This window comes from Carcharhinus amblyrhynchos, chromosome 6 (genome assembly GCF_965287045.1).
Source record: "Carcharhinus amblyrhynchos chromosome 6, sCarAmb.v2.hapA, whole genome shotgun sequence".
In the NCBI taxonomy this organism is placed as follows: Eukaryota; Metazoa; Chordata; class Chondrichthyes; order Carcharhiniformes; family Carcharhinidae; genus Carcharhinus; species Carcharhinus amblyrhynchos.
The window spans coordinates 99,467,672-99,486,255 of record NC_137329.1 but is presented as its reverse complement, the minus strand read 5'-3'; the positions used below and the strand labels follow the sequence as shown (position 1 = coordinate 99,486,255).

The 18,584-nt window shown below is 39.3% G+C and overlaps 2 protein-coding genes across 6 annotated transcripts in view; one reads left to right on the top strand and one right to left on the bottom strand.

Moving 5' to 3' along the window:
- Positions 1–18,156, bottom strand: part of znf277 (zinc finger protein 277) — a 44,042-nt gene extending 25,886 nt beyond the window's left edge. The window contains exons 1-4 of the mRNA XM_080191057.1: positions 18,047–18,156; positions 14,742–14,943; positions 6,640–6,728; positions 6,297–6,379 (exon numbers count right to left, since the gene is read on the bottom strand). Of these exons, the coding sequence (XP_080047183.1) occupies positions 6,297–6,379; positions 6,640–6,728; positions 14,742–14,943; positions 18,047–18,077 (405 nt within the window). The 5' untranslated portion in view covers positions 18,078–18,156. The remainder of the gene's footprint in view (positions 1–6,296; positions 6,380–6,639; positions 6,729–14,741; positions 14,944–18,046) is intronic.
- Positions 18,157–18,476: 320 nt separating this feature from the next.
- LOC145344156 (dedicator of cytokinesis protein 4-like) overlaps positions 18,477–18,584 on the top strand; it is a 410,020-nt gene continuing 409,912 nt past the window's right edge. For all 5 annotated transcript variants that reach the window (XM_080191055.1, XM_080191054.1, XM_080191053.1 and 2 more), the window contains exon 1: positions 18,477–18,561. In XM_080191055.1, the coding sequence (XP_080047181.1) occupies positions 18,525–18,561 (37 nt within the window). In that variant the 5' untranslated portion in view covers positions 18,477–18,524. The remainder of the gene's footprint in view (positions 18,562–18,584) is intronic.

Below are 18,584 nucleotides of genomic sequence, written 5' to 3'. Positions count from 1 at the left end.
GGGATGGGAGTGCTGCGAAGAAGGTTACAGGTGAGCTGGGGAGTAAATAAGGTCAGTAGTGGTGTTCAACAAGGAACCTCTTCTCAATGCTGGGTTTCCCAATCAGGTGCTATGCCTTAGAACAAGAGATGCCTCTCGTGAGGCTGCAAGCAAATCAGTGGCAGTGGAATGATGCCCTAAAGTGGGTATTAATGGCCTACTTAAGGGCCATAATTACTGTCCGGATCTAATCGGATGGGGATGTGGAGGTACTCCCCAGCAACGTCTCACCAAGTAAATGTCACCCTGTCTCCAAACATGCCACTGGTTGGGGACTGTGTGTGTGTATGCGTGTGTGCTCAGAACATCCAGTGGTCAAACCGCCAGGAATGTCTTTAACCAGAGTTGGCAACCTAAAAGTAATACAACATTAGCATCTTCTGATCATGAACTGTGGGTAGTGGTTCATAAACCATGTTAATTAACTAAATTTGCCCTAACATTTGTACTTACATTTTTATATGTTTGTACTCAATGAATCAGCTACTTTTCTCGCTTTTTATTCTATAGTATGTTTACACAAAATTAATACAAAATGGACAGTGAAATGGAATTTACTTTCAAACTCTGAGCAAAAGCCTATTCCAATGTGCCCTTCATTTCCAGTAGTTCACAAATGTCTGGTTATTATAAAACTTTCCAGATGATTTCTACTTCCAAGAATATGAAAAAAAATACATAGCAAAACACAAGGAAGGGATTATAAATGAAAAATTGTTTAAAAAATGATGGCTGTTTGTTTTAGTACAGCTGTATCATATCGAGAGAGAAATCATTGTAAAACTCGAATGTTGTAACAATATCTGTTCACACTGCTTTTAACCAAATCTCGTTCAGTTCAGCATCAACCTGACGCAGTTTCTCCCATTCGATGCTGTAGTCAATAAGGTCATATGTAGATGGGGGCCAGGGGAGTCCTTCTTTTTAGCAGTCAACTGGGATAGGATGCACAACAAGCTTAAGGTCTGGTAACAGGACTGCTGCGTGCAGAAGAGCTGTAAGGGTCAAATATCAGTTAAGGACACACTTTTAAAGGTGAAAATAAATGCAACTAAATTGGCATAGAATTTTTCAGACATTCCGTTGAAGCACGATTTCATTTTTATATGTTGGCTTTAGAAACAGTGGTATTTATGGTAAATCATGATCTTCTTTATAAACTGACCAGTACTCTGAAATAAAAAAAGAATGAGGCCAGGGTTAATCTTATAAGAGGCTATTTTTTCTACTCCGTGCCAGAGAGCAATTGAGTACAAATCAGACACATGTGACTTTTTTGAGCTTTCACCAGTTTCTGTTCCGTAGCCAACCACTGTAATATATAAAAGAGTGTTTTGCACTAGCAACTTCCTTAGCTGTTTGTTCATAGGAATCCCACTTCCAGGAGAAAGTATAGGCACAATCCGAGATCGTGCCAATTTTTGTCACAGCACCTCAGAACACAAGGATGTTCCAACACTACTGCATCCCAATCCAAGCAGTTACTTTTTTAAACAACAGATTTGCCTTGATCTTTTCATCTTTTATTTAAGCAACTTAAAAAACTTTGAAATAAAACAGGAAGCATAGCCAATGCAAATTTCACTCAATTTCTGCTACTTGCAGAAGAATTACAATATATATTTGAATTAATAAAGTACTGACTACTTTTTAATAATCTTCTTTGCATTTGTGTATGTTAATTGCTTGGTACAGGTGCCGATTAACTGATAAATATGAGCTGTTTAGGGATGATGCTGCAATGATTCATTGCACAGCTCATTCTCAATCTCAGACGTGCTGTCTGCTGTCAGACATGTGGCTGCATAATCTTTTTACGTAAGCTTAAAAAAACTAATGCTGGTCACAATTTTTAATCCTTAGAGGGGAAAACATTTTGTACTTGGTAAATGTCAATGTTGAAATCTCTTTGGCAATGAGACTCCATTAAGATATTTGTCAGTGCAGGACCACACAGCCAGCTTGGGGGACTGGACAGATGAAGGTAAAATCACGTTACTGGATAAAGAACAGAGAATCGATCTACACTGTGAACAGTAAAAATGTCACAGGAGCCGGAAACAGTGAGAGCAAGAGATGCAAATACACAAACTGCATGTGAAGAAAAGGTAAATATATATATGTATATATATAATACAGCAGTGACAAATAAAGTGAAGCAATGTTAAATCTACATTGGTTTGAGAATTGCCTGTGATTTTGGGTAAAGAACTTTGAAGGCATGAAAAGTGGGCTATCAGATTAACTTGGCCGATACCAGACAGAGGTTAGCTACAATAACAGACTTGAAAAACACAGGCTATACACAATGCATCAGGGAATATTAACAGGATATCCAAAACATGTTTAAAGGTTGAAAAGGCTTTGAGATGGTAAACAATGAAAAAACTATTTCCACTGCTTGTGCATCAGGGTAAGTGATCATAAACTGGTGGTCAAATCAAAGCAGGAGGATAGAAATATTAGAACATGAAACGTATTATGACATTTGGTGATTGAAGCAGAAATGTTCCCAGAGCGAACTGAAAAATAAGAATATTAATAATTTCAGGGAAGAGCTCGTAAATGGTATTACAGTAGATGGCACCAATGGGAAGTTCATATTTGAAAAGGCAAAAATGTTGTCACATAATTGTGAGTTCAAGATTATTTTCTGTTCTAAAAGTTTATTTCTCAATGATTGCTGTCTTCAATTCCATTCACAGCTCCTCAAATGATGAGGCAAAATCTGCCCTGCAGCAAGAATTGAACAATATTCAGGCCTGGGCTGGTAAGAAATGGCAAGTAACATTCGTACCACACAAGTGCCAGGCAATAAATATCTCCAATAAAAGAGAATCCAACCATCTTCCATTGATATTCAATGGCATGATCATTGCTGAATCCCACTCTAATAACATCCTGGGTTGTCACTGACTGAAAACTTAATTGGACCAACCAAATAAACACTGTAGCTACAAGAACCAGGTCAAAGTTGTCAACTCTGTGGCAAGTAACAATCTCATCTTATTACCCAAACCTTGTCCACCATCTACAAGGCAATAGTGTGTTGCAATACTTTCCACTCACCTGAGTGACACGCAGCTCCAACATTCAAGAAGCTCCACACCATCCATGAAAAAGTCGACAAGATAATGACCAGAATTTATTTTCATGCTGACTGAGGATGAATGTTAGCCAGGGACCCACGGATAACTTTTTTTAAATAGCGGTATGGAATCATTTCTATCTACTTTAGAAAACAGACCAGAGGCCCTGGTTAAAGCCTCATTCAAAAGATGCAATTTCAGTCAAGCAGGACTCCCATAGTACTGCCTAGATTTTTGTTTTTAAGTCTTTGTAGTTGGCATCGAACCCATAGCATTACTTGAAGTAGGAGTGCTATCAACTGAACCATGACAGTGATTGAATATTTCCTGCTGAAATTTCTCCACTGCATATGTGATCTATGTACACAAACCTTCTTACACTATGGTGTAGAGTTCCCCTTGCATTTGTGCTTAGATATACCCTTAATATGGACACAAACAAATCAGAGACTTGAAAGATGACAGCATTTTGTCATGGGTTACATATGTAAAATATGTCCAAGTGACCTTGGTCTTCTATATTTGTTTACGAAACCTACTGTTGCAAAGAATCTGACCATAAAACTAATTATATGCATAAAATAAATAGATCCTGCTGAGTTTTTCCAGCATTTTCTGTTTTTATATTAGTTTTACCCCAACTCTCAATTGCAAGCATCTTTCAAATGCATTTCTTTGGGTGAAACGGGGTGGGTCTTTCAACAGCGTCTCCTGCTATGCCTAAAAATGTTGTTGCAATGTCACTGTCCTGGTCTTTTAACTGCATATTTGAGCATTAGTTAAGGGCTGATCGAAATGGAGACCTTTTCTCAATTTTTTATTTATTTTAACGAAGAATAAGTCACATTAAAGATTGAAGAGATTCCTCATTTATAGGTATATAAAAAGTTGTGCATGATGTATATGAATGATGGTTCAGTGAGTCGACACTCAACTTTCAGATTCAAGTAAGAAATATGCTACTAGGTTATTTAAGAACTATAAGGTCAGGAGTATAATTATTCCCTTCCATTGTTATTTTCTCCATTCCTCTGCCAAAGTTGCTAATACAGGGGTACAGTTCTAAGGAATTTAACCATTACTGCCAACTCAGGCAGATGGCTATATTTTAGAAATTAATCCAGATAAAAAAAAGTGATGACAGGCCATTCAACTACAATGAGCATTCAAAGTTGGCCCCCGTCCAATCCAGAAGTTCACTTTCCCGCAGTGATGATTGGACAATCATCAGGAGCAAAAGCCGCGGCAGATTGTCCTCTCTCTATCTTCAAGGTATGGAAGCTAGCTGTAGCACCCTTACTGCAGTCAATTGAGATCAATATATCCAGGGAAGAGAAAGAAGGCCTATTTGAACCAAGCACATTCTTACGGAAATAGACTGCTATAGTTGTGTTCACATACATGAATCTCAATTTCAGGCAAGCTGAAAAATCACAGTAGTAGATTCAGTTGAAAAATGATGAAAAATCATTGAATGAGCTATGGCAAATGCAACATCAGCATTTTTGTAAAATACCAGTATCGTTAATCTAATTAACTTAGTTCCAACAACTGCATTGCTGGGAAACAAAAATCTAAACAGGCTATAAATACATTTAGCAGTACAATCTGCGCTGTAGAATTAATTCCATTACAGATTCACATGTCATGCTGAATAATAATAAAACTTTTAGATTCGAATCAATAGTTTTCAGCTACACAAGAAAAAACATTACCTTCTTCCAGCGTCTACCTGCTTGCTCACTGCACAACTCTGTTTTATCTCAAACGTAAGTATGCCTCAGTAGACACTCTTAATCCCAATGGTAAGCTTTCATTAGGAGGTTGAGTTCCTTTTGTTTCTGAATTAGTTTATTTGCAATTATATAAACTGTAACATTGGCTCGCTTGCAATGTTTTGCAAATGTTTCATTTTTAAAGAGCATAATAGTCAGATAATGCAAAAAAATTAAATTGCATAATATTTAAGAGTGCTGGATAGGCCATTGGATCTTAACTGGTTTGAGCTTAAAATCTTCTCACACTCTGGATGAACACAGATTTTAAGTCTGATTAAGGGATATGAAATGACTGGGTGAAATCTTACCAAGAAATGGCAGTGTGTGGTTTTTGGCAAGAAAATTGGCGTGTTTCCAACCAGAGAAACTGGTTGGTTTTCTCTCCAGATTCTACCATGCTCTGCCAAACAAAAAAATTAAGGGGCGTGATTCACGCCATCATAGAGGTGGCAGGGTTTAAACACGCTGACAAAACCTGGTTGACTCAGATCTCTTTAAAGGGTGCTTTGGTCAGAAGTTCAATAAACCTGTCGTCATTGAAGTCTCAGGGCTCCCCTCCCCACCCTCGATTGGAGTGAGCGTTCATTCTGCCCTCCACGATAATCGGCCCCCTTCCTTTCTCCCACCATCCTCTCTCTCTGCCATGACCGTTGGCCCAATCCCCTCCACAGTCGGAGACAGCATCCCACAACATCCACTGCCCTCCAGCATCCCCTGCACATCGGGATTATGCCCAGCATACAGCCACAGCTGAATTAATCCCAACAATGAGGCTCCAACTGTGGCTCGTCCCTTGGCAATGCCAGGGTAGCACATGATGCCAACCTATGCCGGGGGCATTGCCAGAGCACTGCCTGGCTACGCCCCTCCCCGGCGGCTATATGTAGCTTTACACTCCTGGGGAGACCCCCACGACAGATTCACATCTGTGTGAACAGTTGTGAAACACGTCGACATGATGTCACGTTGGTGTGGTTTGAAGGTATGATGTGAGGTTGTGGAGGGAGAGAGAAGGCGGGTTAATAATATTGAAATGCATGCAAATACATGCAAAGCAGGTTCACAACCCTTACAGGCATGAACCTGATGATGTCGCTGGAGTGGGGCGGGGAAGATCCAAAGTCATGTTTGCACCAACAAGAACTGCGACTTCTGGATCTTGAGCCCCCACTGGCAGCCTCACAGACGGCGAACGCAGACTCAAGACTTGATGCACTAGATTTGATTAGATTGCAGTTCCCAGAAGATAGACAAATCGTGCATCTTAAAAAAAACATAATTAATGGATGGCTTAAAGTAAAGTCCACAAAGTAAGGTTAATTAAACCTATTTTTGATGATCCATGTTCATTTTTTTTCATTTTAACTGATGAATTACTGCAATTACTTACTAGTCTTTTTTGCTGAAGCTGCTCTCTAAGTACTCGGTCTTCAGGTAAAACATCACACAAAAGGTAGTAAGCTGTTTGTTCCTCTATCAAACAAAAAATACTTTCAGTTGTTCAGTATTTGTAAATTTGTTTTTGAATTCCATCTTCCTTTGCATTTTTAATTGCTCTATTTTATCTTTAAAAGATTAAATTTAAAATTTACATCTTGTAAAATTACACTTTGCCAATTTTATTTTACTTTTGCAATCTCTTGCTTGGTACGAGAAAATATATTCAAAATCACAGATTTGCAACAAATCCATTCATTAGTAAACTTTAACGGACAAGAATCTGCTACACTTACCTTCAGGAGCTTGGGAGTTGGTTCTTATTACACTACAAAAATCTGTTATTGATTGCTCAATAAACCTTTTCTTCCAATACAAAACGTACCTTGAAAAAATAAAAATAAGTCACTCCCTCATTGTATACTATCTTTTTGCCTGTTCATTACAATTAACATCTCTACGCACACACACATACGAAGAGACTAATAAGCTACAAAGTATATAGGGAGGGGCGAAGTGCCAGAGGATTGGGGAGTGGTGAATGTGACACTTTGTTCAAGGGTCCAAGAGCATTCCTATCAACTACAAGCAGGTCAACTTAACATCAGTTTTGGGTAAGGTTCTTGGTAATATAAATCAGGCAAAAAGACAACAGACATTTGGCGAGGCATGAGTTAATTAAGGAGAGCAGGCACAGATTTGTAAAATGCAGATTGTATTTGACTAATTTAATTCAATTCTTCGATGAAATAACATAAAGGGTTGATGACGGGAATGCAATGGGATGTTGTCTAGATGGATTTTGAGTAAGAATCTGACAAATGCCACATAAAAGGTGGTTAACAAAATCGGGCACATGGAATAGAAGGGTCTATTGACTTATGGACAAGAAACAGTGAGTTGCAGTAAATGATGGCTTTTCATACTGGAGTCAGTGGTGCTCCCCAAGGTTCAGTGCTCAGACCACCATTTTTTTAATATACAATACATAAATGATTCAGATATTGGAATACAGAGTAAAATTTCAAAATATGCCAATGATGCCATAACTGGAGTTAAGGCAAACATTTGATTGTACCTGGACATTGATAGGTTAGCAGAAAGGACAGACAAGTGGCAGGTGGATTTAATACAGAGAAGTGTGACATGATGTATTTTGGCAAAAGGGATAGAGAGGCAAGAAGGCCTTACAGGCACAGTTCAAAAGACGGTGCGCAGATAGAGGAATCAGTTTCAAGGGATCAAGTTTAAAAAAATCATTCACGCTAAATCTAATGTAATTTGAAACCTAGGGCCTGGAATCATGCGAGAAACAAAATCTGCTGGAAGCACTCAGCAGGCCAGACATCAAGGACAGGATTTTACATCGAAAACAACGATAAAACCAACATGATTCACTTTTAACATGCAGTAAATCAAAAAGCAACTTCTGGAACATTCACATGTATGTGGTGGTATGTTGTGGTAAAAGTCACCCTGCTCCTCCACAGGCTGTGTTGATAGAATCTGGCTGATGTCCTCGGGATTGAAATCAATGTAAGAGCTTAAAATGTGCTGGCAGTTACTCATCACGTCAGACAAAGTTAAAACTGGTGCATTTAGCAATGTGCGAATTTTTAATGCTTTGACCAATCATAATAACTGACAACTTCCATGGCACTTAGAATTTAATTTTATAAGTGTGGAGTTTTATTGTTTCAGAATTTAATTAATGCTGGAAACCTTTTCAAATATCTTTTTTAAAAACCTATTCTGCTTAAGTCTTTTGTCCCTCTCATTAACAAAATCATTTTATCCCATTTTTGTGATTTCTGTACAAAATTGAAACTTAATTTACAATTCCTAGTTTATACTTGCTGGTTTAAACTCTGCATGCCTCAGCTCAAAGACGCTAGTTACCCAGTAGAGGCCACCACGCTGGATCAGGCACCTCGGCTGGAATTCTCCAGCTGTTCACGAGTGGCGGATTCTCTGGTCCTATTGGCAGTGCACCCTTGCCGCTCCTTTCCCAGTGGCGTTGGGTGCCTTCAATGGGAAATCCCACTGACAGCAATGGGACAAGAGACCGCCGCTTGTGAATGGCCATCATCTTGTGCTATTGATGGGAGGCCGCAGAATTCCGACCCTGATTACAGAAAGACTCGGCTTAAAAACTTGCAAAAACCGTATGGACAGCTTTCAGAAATAGAAACAGTTATGTAAAGTGTACTTGTGGGAGTTAGGAATAAGGTATAGCTTTAAGTTTAATTTATATTTCTGTATTTGTGTGTTCAGAAAGAGGGAGAACTTGAGTTTTTGTTTCACTTTCATAAAGGTATTTGTAAGTTTGTTTGTATATTGCTTCGTTACTGAGGTTTTACAAGCATTTAAGTAGTTTAGGAAAATTAAAAAAGTAGAGGAAAAAACTGTGCTGTTGCCTAGCAACAGGGGTTCCTGGAGGGGAAACTGCAGACACTGAACAGGAGATTTTAATTCAGTTGATAATTATATTCTAAGGTGGAAAGAGCAGTTCAAGTCTCTTTCTAACTGAGCACACTAACAGATTGGAGAAGAAAACACATCTATGAATCGTGGATAGATTGCTCTGAAGTAAAAGTCATAGTGAATGTTGAGTGAGTTCTGGAGCTCAAGGGAGATACCAAGTTGCTAGCTGTCTACTGGGAGAGGTGAACTGCAATAGACAAGTCCTAAAGGAAAAGGAGAAAGGTCCGAAGAAGATCTTTAAGTTAAGCCAGGAATCTGAAAAACATCCTGTTAAATGAAAACGAAAAGAGTGAAAAGTAGAGGGAGACTCCAAGTTTAAAATGAAAAAACCGCAAGAAACAGACTTAAAATAAAATAAACCTGTGAGAAGCTGGAGATCCAAGGGGACAGCCAAAGGCCTGTAACTCATTACTGTGGGCCTATGAAGCAGTACTGCTCTGTTGGTATGGCTGAATACTTGAGAAGGTATATGGAAGGTGAAGCTTGGATGCATGTGATGAGAAAGGAATCTCTCATGGGAAAGGAATATTGGAAGGAGAGATTGAAACCCTGAAGTATACTCTTGTGGAAAGCGTCTGGGAGAAAGCTATGTTTGGCAGAAGATTCCAAAGTAAGTACTTTGAGCAATGAGATTGGAAACTGTCTTGAGAAAAACAGCATTCCAGTGGGTTACAATGTGACAAGCATCTGGAGGGCATGGGGAGTTGATGAGAGATCCATAGCATCGATTTGGGGTGGCAGCTGTCATTTGGCTTCTGAGTGTGCTGTGTCTAACCACATTGCCTGTTGGTTTACTCGACTGTGTACTTTGTGGGCAGCATGGTAGCAGTGGTTAGCACTGATGCTTCACAGCTCCAGTGACCTGGATTCGACTCCCGGCTTGGGTCACTGTCTGTGTGGAGTTTGCATATTCTCCTCGTGTCTGTGTGGATTTCCTCCAGGTGTTCCTGTTTCCTCCCACAGTCCAAAGATGTGCGGGTTAGGTTCATTGGCCATGCTGAAATTGCCTCTTAGTGTCCTGAGATGTGTAGGTTAGAGGGATTAGCGGGTAAATATGTAGGGATATGAGGGTTGGGCCTGGGTGGGATTGTGGTTGGTGCAGACTCGATAGGCCAAATGGCCTCTTTCTGCACTGCAGGGTTTCTATGATTTCATTGTGAACATTAGAGTACATGGTAGATTTTGTAACTTGTGAAATCCTCACAAATCTGTATATGTCTGTAAAGGTATTGTAGTGGATGAAGGAATAGTGTAATATTGTTCATCTTTTCTTGTTTAATAAATGTCTTACTCTTTCGTTAAAAGTTCATCAGCGAATTCTGCGATTCTGTTCAGCAGCTGCTCTCCATGTTTTTAAACAAAAAATATTCAAATCTATCAGGCCTAGTTCCACCTTAGGATCTGACTTGTTCAAGAGGTAGGAAGGGACTATAACAGCAGCCATCAACATCATAAAACACACTGCTGATTGCAACATTTGGACCTTCATATGCAAATAAATTGTTTCTGACATATACTCTTCATCAGAACTGGGAGATTAATTAACTAAAAGCTTAAATCTTAGTTCCTGGAATAATGTTAGTTTGGATATCTGGCCAACAATCACGATGGTTTAGTAGCCTGACCTTGGGTGAGTCAGATTGTGGAAGATAAACATGAACAGACAAACATTGTCCAACGCATGCTCTGTGGCACAGTATGTTGTATTTGCAAAAGAACTTTGGAACTAAATGATGAACTAAAGATTCAAAAGAGAGCAAGTGTTTTTTAACTTCAATTCTCTGTGCAATCTAACTGTAAATATTTATTTGAGGGTTAGGCGAGTGAGCCACAGGGACAGACTGGAAAGGCAAAAACAATTACAGAGTATGGAAAATGCATGACGTTAGTTGTCTGTCAAGATGCAACATTTTGTTTCTGTACAGCAAAAGGGACCTGTACCCAAGATACACATAAGTGAATTTGTAAGCAAGTGTACTATTTGTACTCCCAGATCATAATATAATTTCAATTACTGCTCTTTTGATTGCTAAATTTATGTTGTCACCCATATCCAATCTGTTCAATTTGTCATCTGAATTGCTTCACCATAGAGGTGCTTGTACATATTATTGTCAATTCAACGAATTCCGAGGAATCTGAGTACTGTAAAATGACACACAAAATAAAAGTGTCACATGAAAAATAATGATGTCTTGGCCAGAAGTAAATAGAATCTTGGGAAAAGAAATATGACCCACGGGAGGAACAATGTTGCTCTTTAGGGTTGTTAAACAGATTTGTAACAGGCACTTGAAGCTATCTACAAACCTTAACTGCAAATCACAGAAGTCAACTGATACTATAGGTGAATAATTTAAAACAATCTGCAGCGTAAAATGGAAATGTGGCTGAATGTTCCTGTGTGAAGGATCAGATTCTGTGCATTGAGTGAAGCTTAAGTGCATTTTCCCTAGAATTCAAACTAGCTCAAGATTAAGGTAAGATCCTGGGGAAACTCCTCAAAACAATAAAATTTCACTTAAAGCCAGCATTTGACCCATGTATCATGCTGTGCATCCTCCATTTTTTGTTATTTAACTATCTGTGTGCCATGGGTTAAACCTAATTAAGAGCATTAGCTCCAGTTGAGTCTTGAAAGTAATTTATCTTATAATTATCTTGTCTAACATGGCCAACTTTTACAATGGCCATCAGGAATATGATGTTAACCAACCAACAAGTTGTTTAATAAACAAGCAGCAGCACACAGCTGAATAGAACCTATCAAAATAGAACAGAACTTGTTTGGATTAAAGTAGGACATCAGCCTAGCAGAAGGCCTCAATGGGGTAAACTTTACTTCTTGAAACAAGTACAATTTTATGCATGTTGATATTGCTTCAACATATCCAAAAACATGCACAGTATTGGTCCATTAAAATTGCTGTTGCAAGTGGATTGTGCAATATCATGACTTAAACTCTTAAGTATGTAACTGCTGTTTGTTTTTAAATAAGGGATCTCACCAATGTAGGACTAGCATTGTCTCAATGTTTCTAAACTTCAGTGCATAAATAAATATTACTTCTTAACCTCAATTCCTATTTTCCACATTTTGAAGTTAAATGGTATACATCAACTTTTTGCACCCAGCATTGAAAGTTGAAGTCCAAATTGAGCTATCAGCCACCTTGTGGTGAAACATTAAAAAAAAAATCAGCTTAATAATTGCCTTTCAGAAAACGTTATTCCTGCCTGTACCATTAACGATAGGTTATTTCTTATCTTTTTTGTATAAAAAGTGAAAGTAGAACACTATCTACACAATTTTAAACATGTAGTTTCTAATCTAAGATCGTGTATGAAAACATATAGAATGTTTGAAAGAAATAATTAAATTATTGCTTGCATCTGGAATGGCTAGTTGCTTGAATTTCAGAAAAATTGTGAACACGTTGAAGTACCAAGAAATAGTCTTAGGTTCTTGCGGTTCACATTTATTTTTGCAGGTTTCATGTGATATTGTGCATCCATTGCCAGGGTCCTAGAACAATTTTAGATATATACCTAAGTGCTGTTTCAGAATTTAGGTGGATATTTAGTCACAGATGTTTCACTCAAACTAGGAGCCCAGAATAGTCTCCGAATCACGAATATGCAACTTTCATAACAGTATTAGCCAAGGCTGCTTTCCTCTGTTAGGTGCTGATTGGCCCATGTGTTACTCCGAGACCATTCTTAAATTAAAAATAAACCCTGGATTTTGCTGTCTGCTACCAAAGTGTCTTTAAATCTTTCCTTCCCCTCCTTTTTTATCTACAAAAAGTGCTAGAAGTTCAAGGACATCTCCATCATTGGGACTGATACGATTAGGACAGTTTTCTCTTCTGCTTCCCCATTCTCACTGCACCAGCCTCCCACAACTTCCCCTTGCCTAAATTTTGTTCTCACAGCTTTCTCCAGTTTCTTTCCTATCTTCCCTCATATCCTCTCTGAGCTCATGATGACCACATGATGCATCTCCAGCACTTTCAACTCAATTTCTGCTGAACTGTTGACCATCCAACTTCCTTTACTGCCTGCACCACTACCATTCATGCTAGCTGATATTGTAAATGGTTCCCTATCATCAGGTACTCTTCTAACTTTTGAAAACTGCCATGATCATTCTGCTCTTCAAAAAAAAACTCTCTCAACCTTTCTGGAGTTCCTGCAACTCCAGGAGTCTCCCCAATCAGTATTCTTCCCATTTCACAGCACTGAAATGAAACCATGTCACGAAATGGCATTCTTTATGACTTTGGTGCACTACCTGTCCTAACCACTCTGCAGTCTTTAACATGATTGGGCACACTCCACCAACTTCCTACGTTTATTGCCCAGCTGAGACAGCCCTCATTTAGTTCCATGAGATCCACTTTGCAATCACAGCCAGAACAAGTTCAGTAGTGGCTTCTCTTTCTGCTCTCAACTCCATTACTTCGGAAGTCCTCAATGACTTATCTTTGGCTCCTTCCCCACCTACATGTTGACATTTGTATATATAAAGATATGGTTCCAAATGCATTTTTATGACACCGAGCTCAAACTCTTCACTACTTCTTTCAATACCTATACTCCTTCTGTTTGTAGTACTGAATGAGCTGCAAATTCCTCAAATTAAACATTGGAAAGACTGAAGCCATCGTTGTTGGCCCCATCACAAACTCTGTATTCTTGTCATCAATTCCACCCCCCTCTTTGGGCACAACCCCAGGTTGAGGCAGGCTGTTTTGTAGCTTCAGTATCCTATCTGGCACCAAGTTAAACTGCAGAATTCATAATCTCTATATCAGAAAGATCACATACACCTGCTACTATAACATCACTTGCCTCCATTCTTGTCTTATCTCATCTTCTGCTGCCACCCTCTTCCATGCTGGTCAGCTCAAGAGATAACTATCTTAAACTCCACCATCCATAATCTTGATCTTGTCTAAAATCATGCTGTGTCCTGTCATACCTCTCTGATTGCTGGCCTACATTTGAGGCACTAGTGGTGCGAGTCACTGTAAAATTCTCAACTGCATGTTCAAATCCTTTCATAACTTCGATCCCTCCCCATCTCCATCAAAGTCTCCAGCTTTATCATCATGCTCACCCAACCCAGAAGAATACATTCTTCTGCCAGCTCTGGCCTCTTGTGCATCCACCTATCTGTTTACCTCACTCTTGGCAATTGTACTTTTAGCCATTTAGGCTGTTAAGGTTTATGAATCTCTCTGCTTTCCAACCTCGCTTGTAGTTTATTTTGCAAATATGTAAATATCATTTCCTGTCAACTGAAAATTACCCTGGGCTAAAAACTAGGTTGTAAGAAAAGAAAAAAATAGCAATGGTCTACATCATTGCTGCTGCACCCATTCCCATTCAACTGTAATTTATGACTAATGTGCCTACATGTACTGTTGCAGTGTTTCTCCAATGTGGTCAAGGGATTTCAAAAAATTTTACACATTCATAAGTCTTTGTGCATATCACATGGGAAGATTAAAAATATATATAGGCTATTCCCATACAAGCTTCTTACGTCAGGAGCAAAGACTCGTACTGGGATAGAAGCATTACATGGGGACATTTAAATGAACTTTGGTTGCCTTTACTTCTTCAGGCTCAATTGCTTACCGTAATTAACACAGTTACAGCAGCCTTACAACAGGCCTTGGGTGACTTACATTAAGATTAATGCCTGAATACGAGAGGAGCATTATAAATTGTCAGCTCACTTTTTATGTACATTTTAGAAACAAGTGAGCTCTACAACTTTGTAATTTGCAATATATTTGAAGTGAAACTCATAATCTCCACTCTTATTCAATACATAATAATATAGATTTAATCAGTATCGTCTTAAAACAGAGTGAGCCCATTAATAAAATGTAAATGATCAAACCTTTTAAAATCTACAATGAGCTTCACATCAGCTATCACCAGTTTGTGTTCAACAATCATATGCCCAAGTAGCTTTTCCTGCTCTTCTGCAGGATAGCAATCTTCACAAAATATGCAAGGCAACACCAGTGATGTAAATCCATCAGTAATGCAACATGAAGGTTCTGGCAAGGAGAGGGGCTCCAATATCGAGTCTTTTTTCCCTGAAAATAACACAAATTCACTGTAATAATTACATGAATACCAATTTCAATCTGCACTACTGAATCATTTCATTTATTTATAATTCTATCTACTGGAAGAAAGAAAAATTGAAACATTTTGGATCATATGGGATCAGTACCACCAACACAACTGTGAAATGCACGAGTGCAGCAAGGGCTAGGGTGGGTGTTGACTCCTGCTCCAAATAACAAGAGGTGCCTGAAGTCAACACCACCTTACAAGTTTTAAAACATCTCTGTTCATAGGACATGTCATGGACTGCGTTCTGAAAATGACAAGTTAGATTTTTTCTTTATGTTGATGAAGGAGGAACATTTTGCACACTAAGAGTAAATTTGTTTCATTAACATGAGGCATATGGTTTATTATTTTTTCCAAGTTACAGTAAGCAACTGCTTCATAATATGGGAATGTTCAGTGAACAATTTATGTTTTTGAAAAGTTAGAACTCCTCCACAACTGGGAATAGAGGGATACAAACGGATGGTCTAGTTAGGAACACATGATCAGTTCAGGCTTGGAGGGCCGAAGGGCCTGTTCCTGTGCTGTATTGTTTTTTGTATTACACCATTGTTGTGTGATGTAAAATTCCTGTATTTTGCGCATGTGCAGTGGAAGATTAATTTTGATTTTGTATAGACGCTGGAGAATATGTACGTGTGTGCGTAAAATATATATCATTTTCAAAAGATACCATCTCTGTCTCCTTTTTCTTCCACAATTTATTTACAAGATAAATCAACAAACCTCCAAAGAGAAAACAAGACGAAGACTAATCATTCATAAAAATGCTAATAATAGGATGAGGGTAAGGAGATTTTTTGCCTTCCATAAAAGATGATAGGTAAAGGTAGGAAATTGGAATTTGAAAAGATGTTCTAAGTTCAAGAGTCAACATTGGAAGATGACAGACAGGATAGCCTCCTATAAATTTTGATTTTAATAACATTTAAAAACTCTGAACAATTTTCTTGACTTGCTCCTCTCTCGAAATATTTGCTGGACTATTGTTCCATAGGAAGTTTTTTAGTATCTTGCACCAACAAGTCTTATTCATCAACGGGAAAGAATCAACAGACTATTTGATCATGGGCAATTAGTGTTGAGCCTGATTTTGACTTCACATTTTTATTTTCAGCAAATGTCATGAGATAGCAGTCAAAGCAATCTGACTATTTCCTCGTCTCATAAAACCAAGATGCTGAGGAAAATTAGAGCTGTGTACAATTGGATCAGCAAACTCAGACCAGACTTGGGATTGAATCATATCCTTTCTGATGTGTGTGACACAGCTTTCCATTGAATTATCAGATAAGCCAATATTTGTAAAATAAATGCGCATCAACAACAGTGACTTAAAACAAAACAATGTTCACTTCAAGTATATTATGTAACAAAAGTAGGTTTGCATTTTGGTATCCATAGCCATTTAGTTTCTTACACTGCTAGTCCTAATTCCACATTTGCTTGGAAAAAATGACTGATATTAAAGACTATAGTAGGTGCACTCATTAACACCTACGTTAATTCATCCCAGATACAATTGCAACATGCTTGCATTCAAAATATATTTTAAGAAAAAGCAAACCAGGGAACCCATTCTTTTCACAGGCATTCAAAATGTTTCTAAGGCTTCCCAAAGGGATTCAGGGCAGGGGGTTCTGCATGGGCTGAAGACATGATGTTTATCAATTTGGATCTCAGTGATTTCCAATTCAATTTGAGGAATAATCTGGGACTCTGAAACATATCTCTTCCTTTCTCTCTTTGCAATGAAACTGTACTGTGCATAAATGTATCTTTGGTAGCCAAACACTCACCATCCCTCACAGACTTTACCATGTTCTGGCTGCTAAACTGATCTTTTGTGTGCAATGAATGTAGTGTTGCAATTCTCACTTATCTTACATTCTTTTCTATCAAGTCTCACTGCAGCTTTGTCATTGATGGTATCAGTGGTCAGTGCAGAACTGACTGGAAAGGTAGAATAGGAAAACTTACTTGACAATGGAGATTGAGATTTGTACTTTTAATTGCACTGGCACAAAAGCAACCTAAAGCTTCCAAAAACACCAGAATAATACAAAATCTAAGATAACTGAGTAATGAGACCTGTTACAAATTGTACATTTCAAAATGCTGGGGATATTCAACACCATGCAAGCTGATTAGATAGCATTTAAAAGTCATGCACATAGGAGCTTATGCGACCTTTAGAATTCTTTGCCCCAGAAAACTGGGATGCTTAGTCATTGCATATATTCAAGACAGAGATTAAGAAATATTCAGAAACTAAGAGAATTGGGAGAAATGGCAATCGTGCAGCAAGGTGGAAAAGACCAATCATGATTTCACTGGGCCAAATGATTCACGTTCTTTGATTCCATATGCTGTCATGGACACCACCCATATTCTTTAAACACCAAATGAACGCCAGATCCTGGGAAGTAATCGTCATGAACTGCAGGACATTTATCCCTTACCCAGCTTAAAGAGCAGCAGTGGTTAGTGCTACTGCTGCACGACGCCTAATGACCCTGCTTCAATTCCGGCCTTGGTGACTGTCTCCCCATGTCTGCATGGGTTTCCTCTTCCCAAAGTCCAAAATGTGTAGGTTAGGTAGATTAGCCTTGCTAAAATTGCATCTTTGTGTAGGTTAGGGGGATTAGTGGGATAAATACATAGGGATAAGGAGAGAGGGCAAGAGTAGGGTGCTTTGTTAGAGACTTTCAGACTTAATAGACCGAATGGCCTCCTCCTCCACAGTAAGGGTTCTGTGAGATTCCAACTATTCTCTGCTGGGTTATGGTGCTCTACATGTCACCTTCTAGCCCTCAATAGCACAAGATATTCGGCCACCTTGGCCTTTGACAGGTCAATCAATACTTGGAGTGAATTCCCTTTCATTTGAGATGTCTAACTTTTGCTGTTTTAACAGAGTTTCCCCGTTGTGTACACGGCCTGGCCTTTCCCCTACACCGACTGTGGCCACAGTCTAATGGCGGCGCTAAACGCGCCGTGGGCAGTTTTCCCCCGCGCTCCCTAACATCGTGAACAACTGGAAATGTAGGATATCCCCACCTTCTTTAGCTGTCATTCCCACCGCCGCCATCACACATAGCCCCCCTAGATCATTCCAGACAGAGGTGAAATGGGAAGTCGCCCGGAAACCATAACAACGGCTTCGCAGCCAATCGCCTCGCGGGCAATGGTGGTGACGCGTGGGGTTTCGCGCGCTGCCCTCTGGGAAGATTGGAGTACCCGGCTTCGTCTCGGCGACAGGCCGGCCGGGGAGGACTACTACATATCCCACTGGCCCCCGCGCGCCCCCCTACCTCCTCTCGCTGTACTACAACCCCCAGAACCCTCCGCGGCCGCAATCACGGCCCCGGACTACAACTCCCGGCAGCCCCCTGGGCCGCCCGGGTTCCTGCCCGTTTTAGCGGCTGAACAATGGTCCCGCGAAGAAACTGCTTAATAACTAGGGCGCGCTAGGGGACAAGTTTTATTGTTGGGGAGAAGGGGTGTGGGGGGCAAAACCTATGTACCTGTCTCGACAATGTGGATACCGACAGACAATGAGAAATACGGCGTGGGTGAGTCAATTGCTGTGTATTTT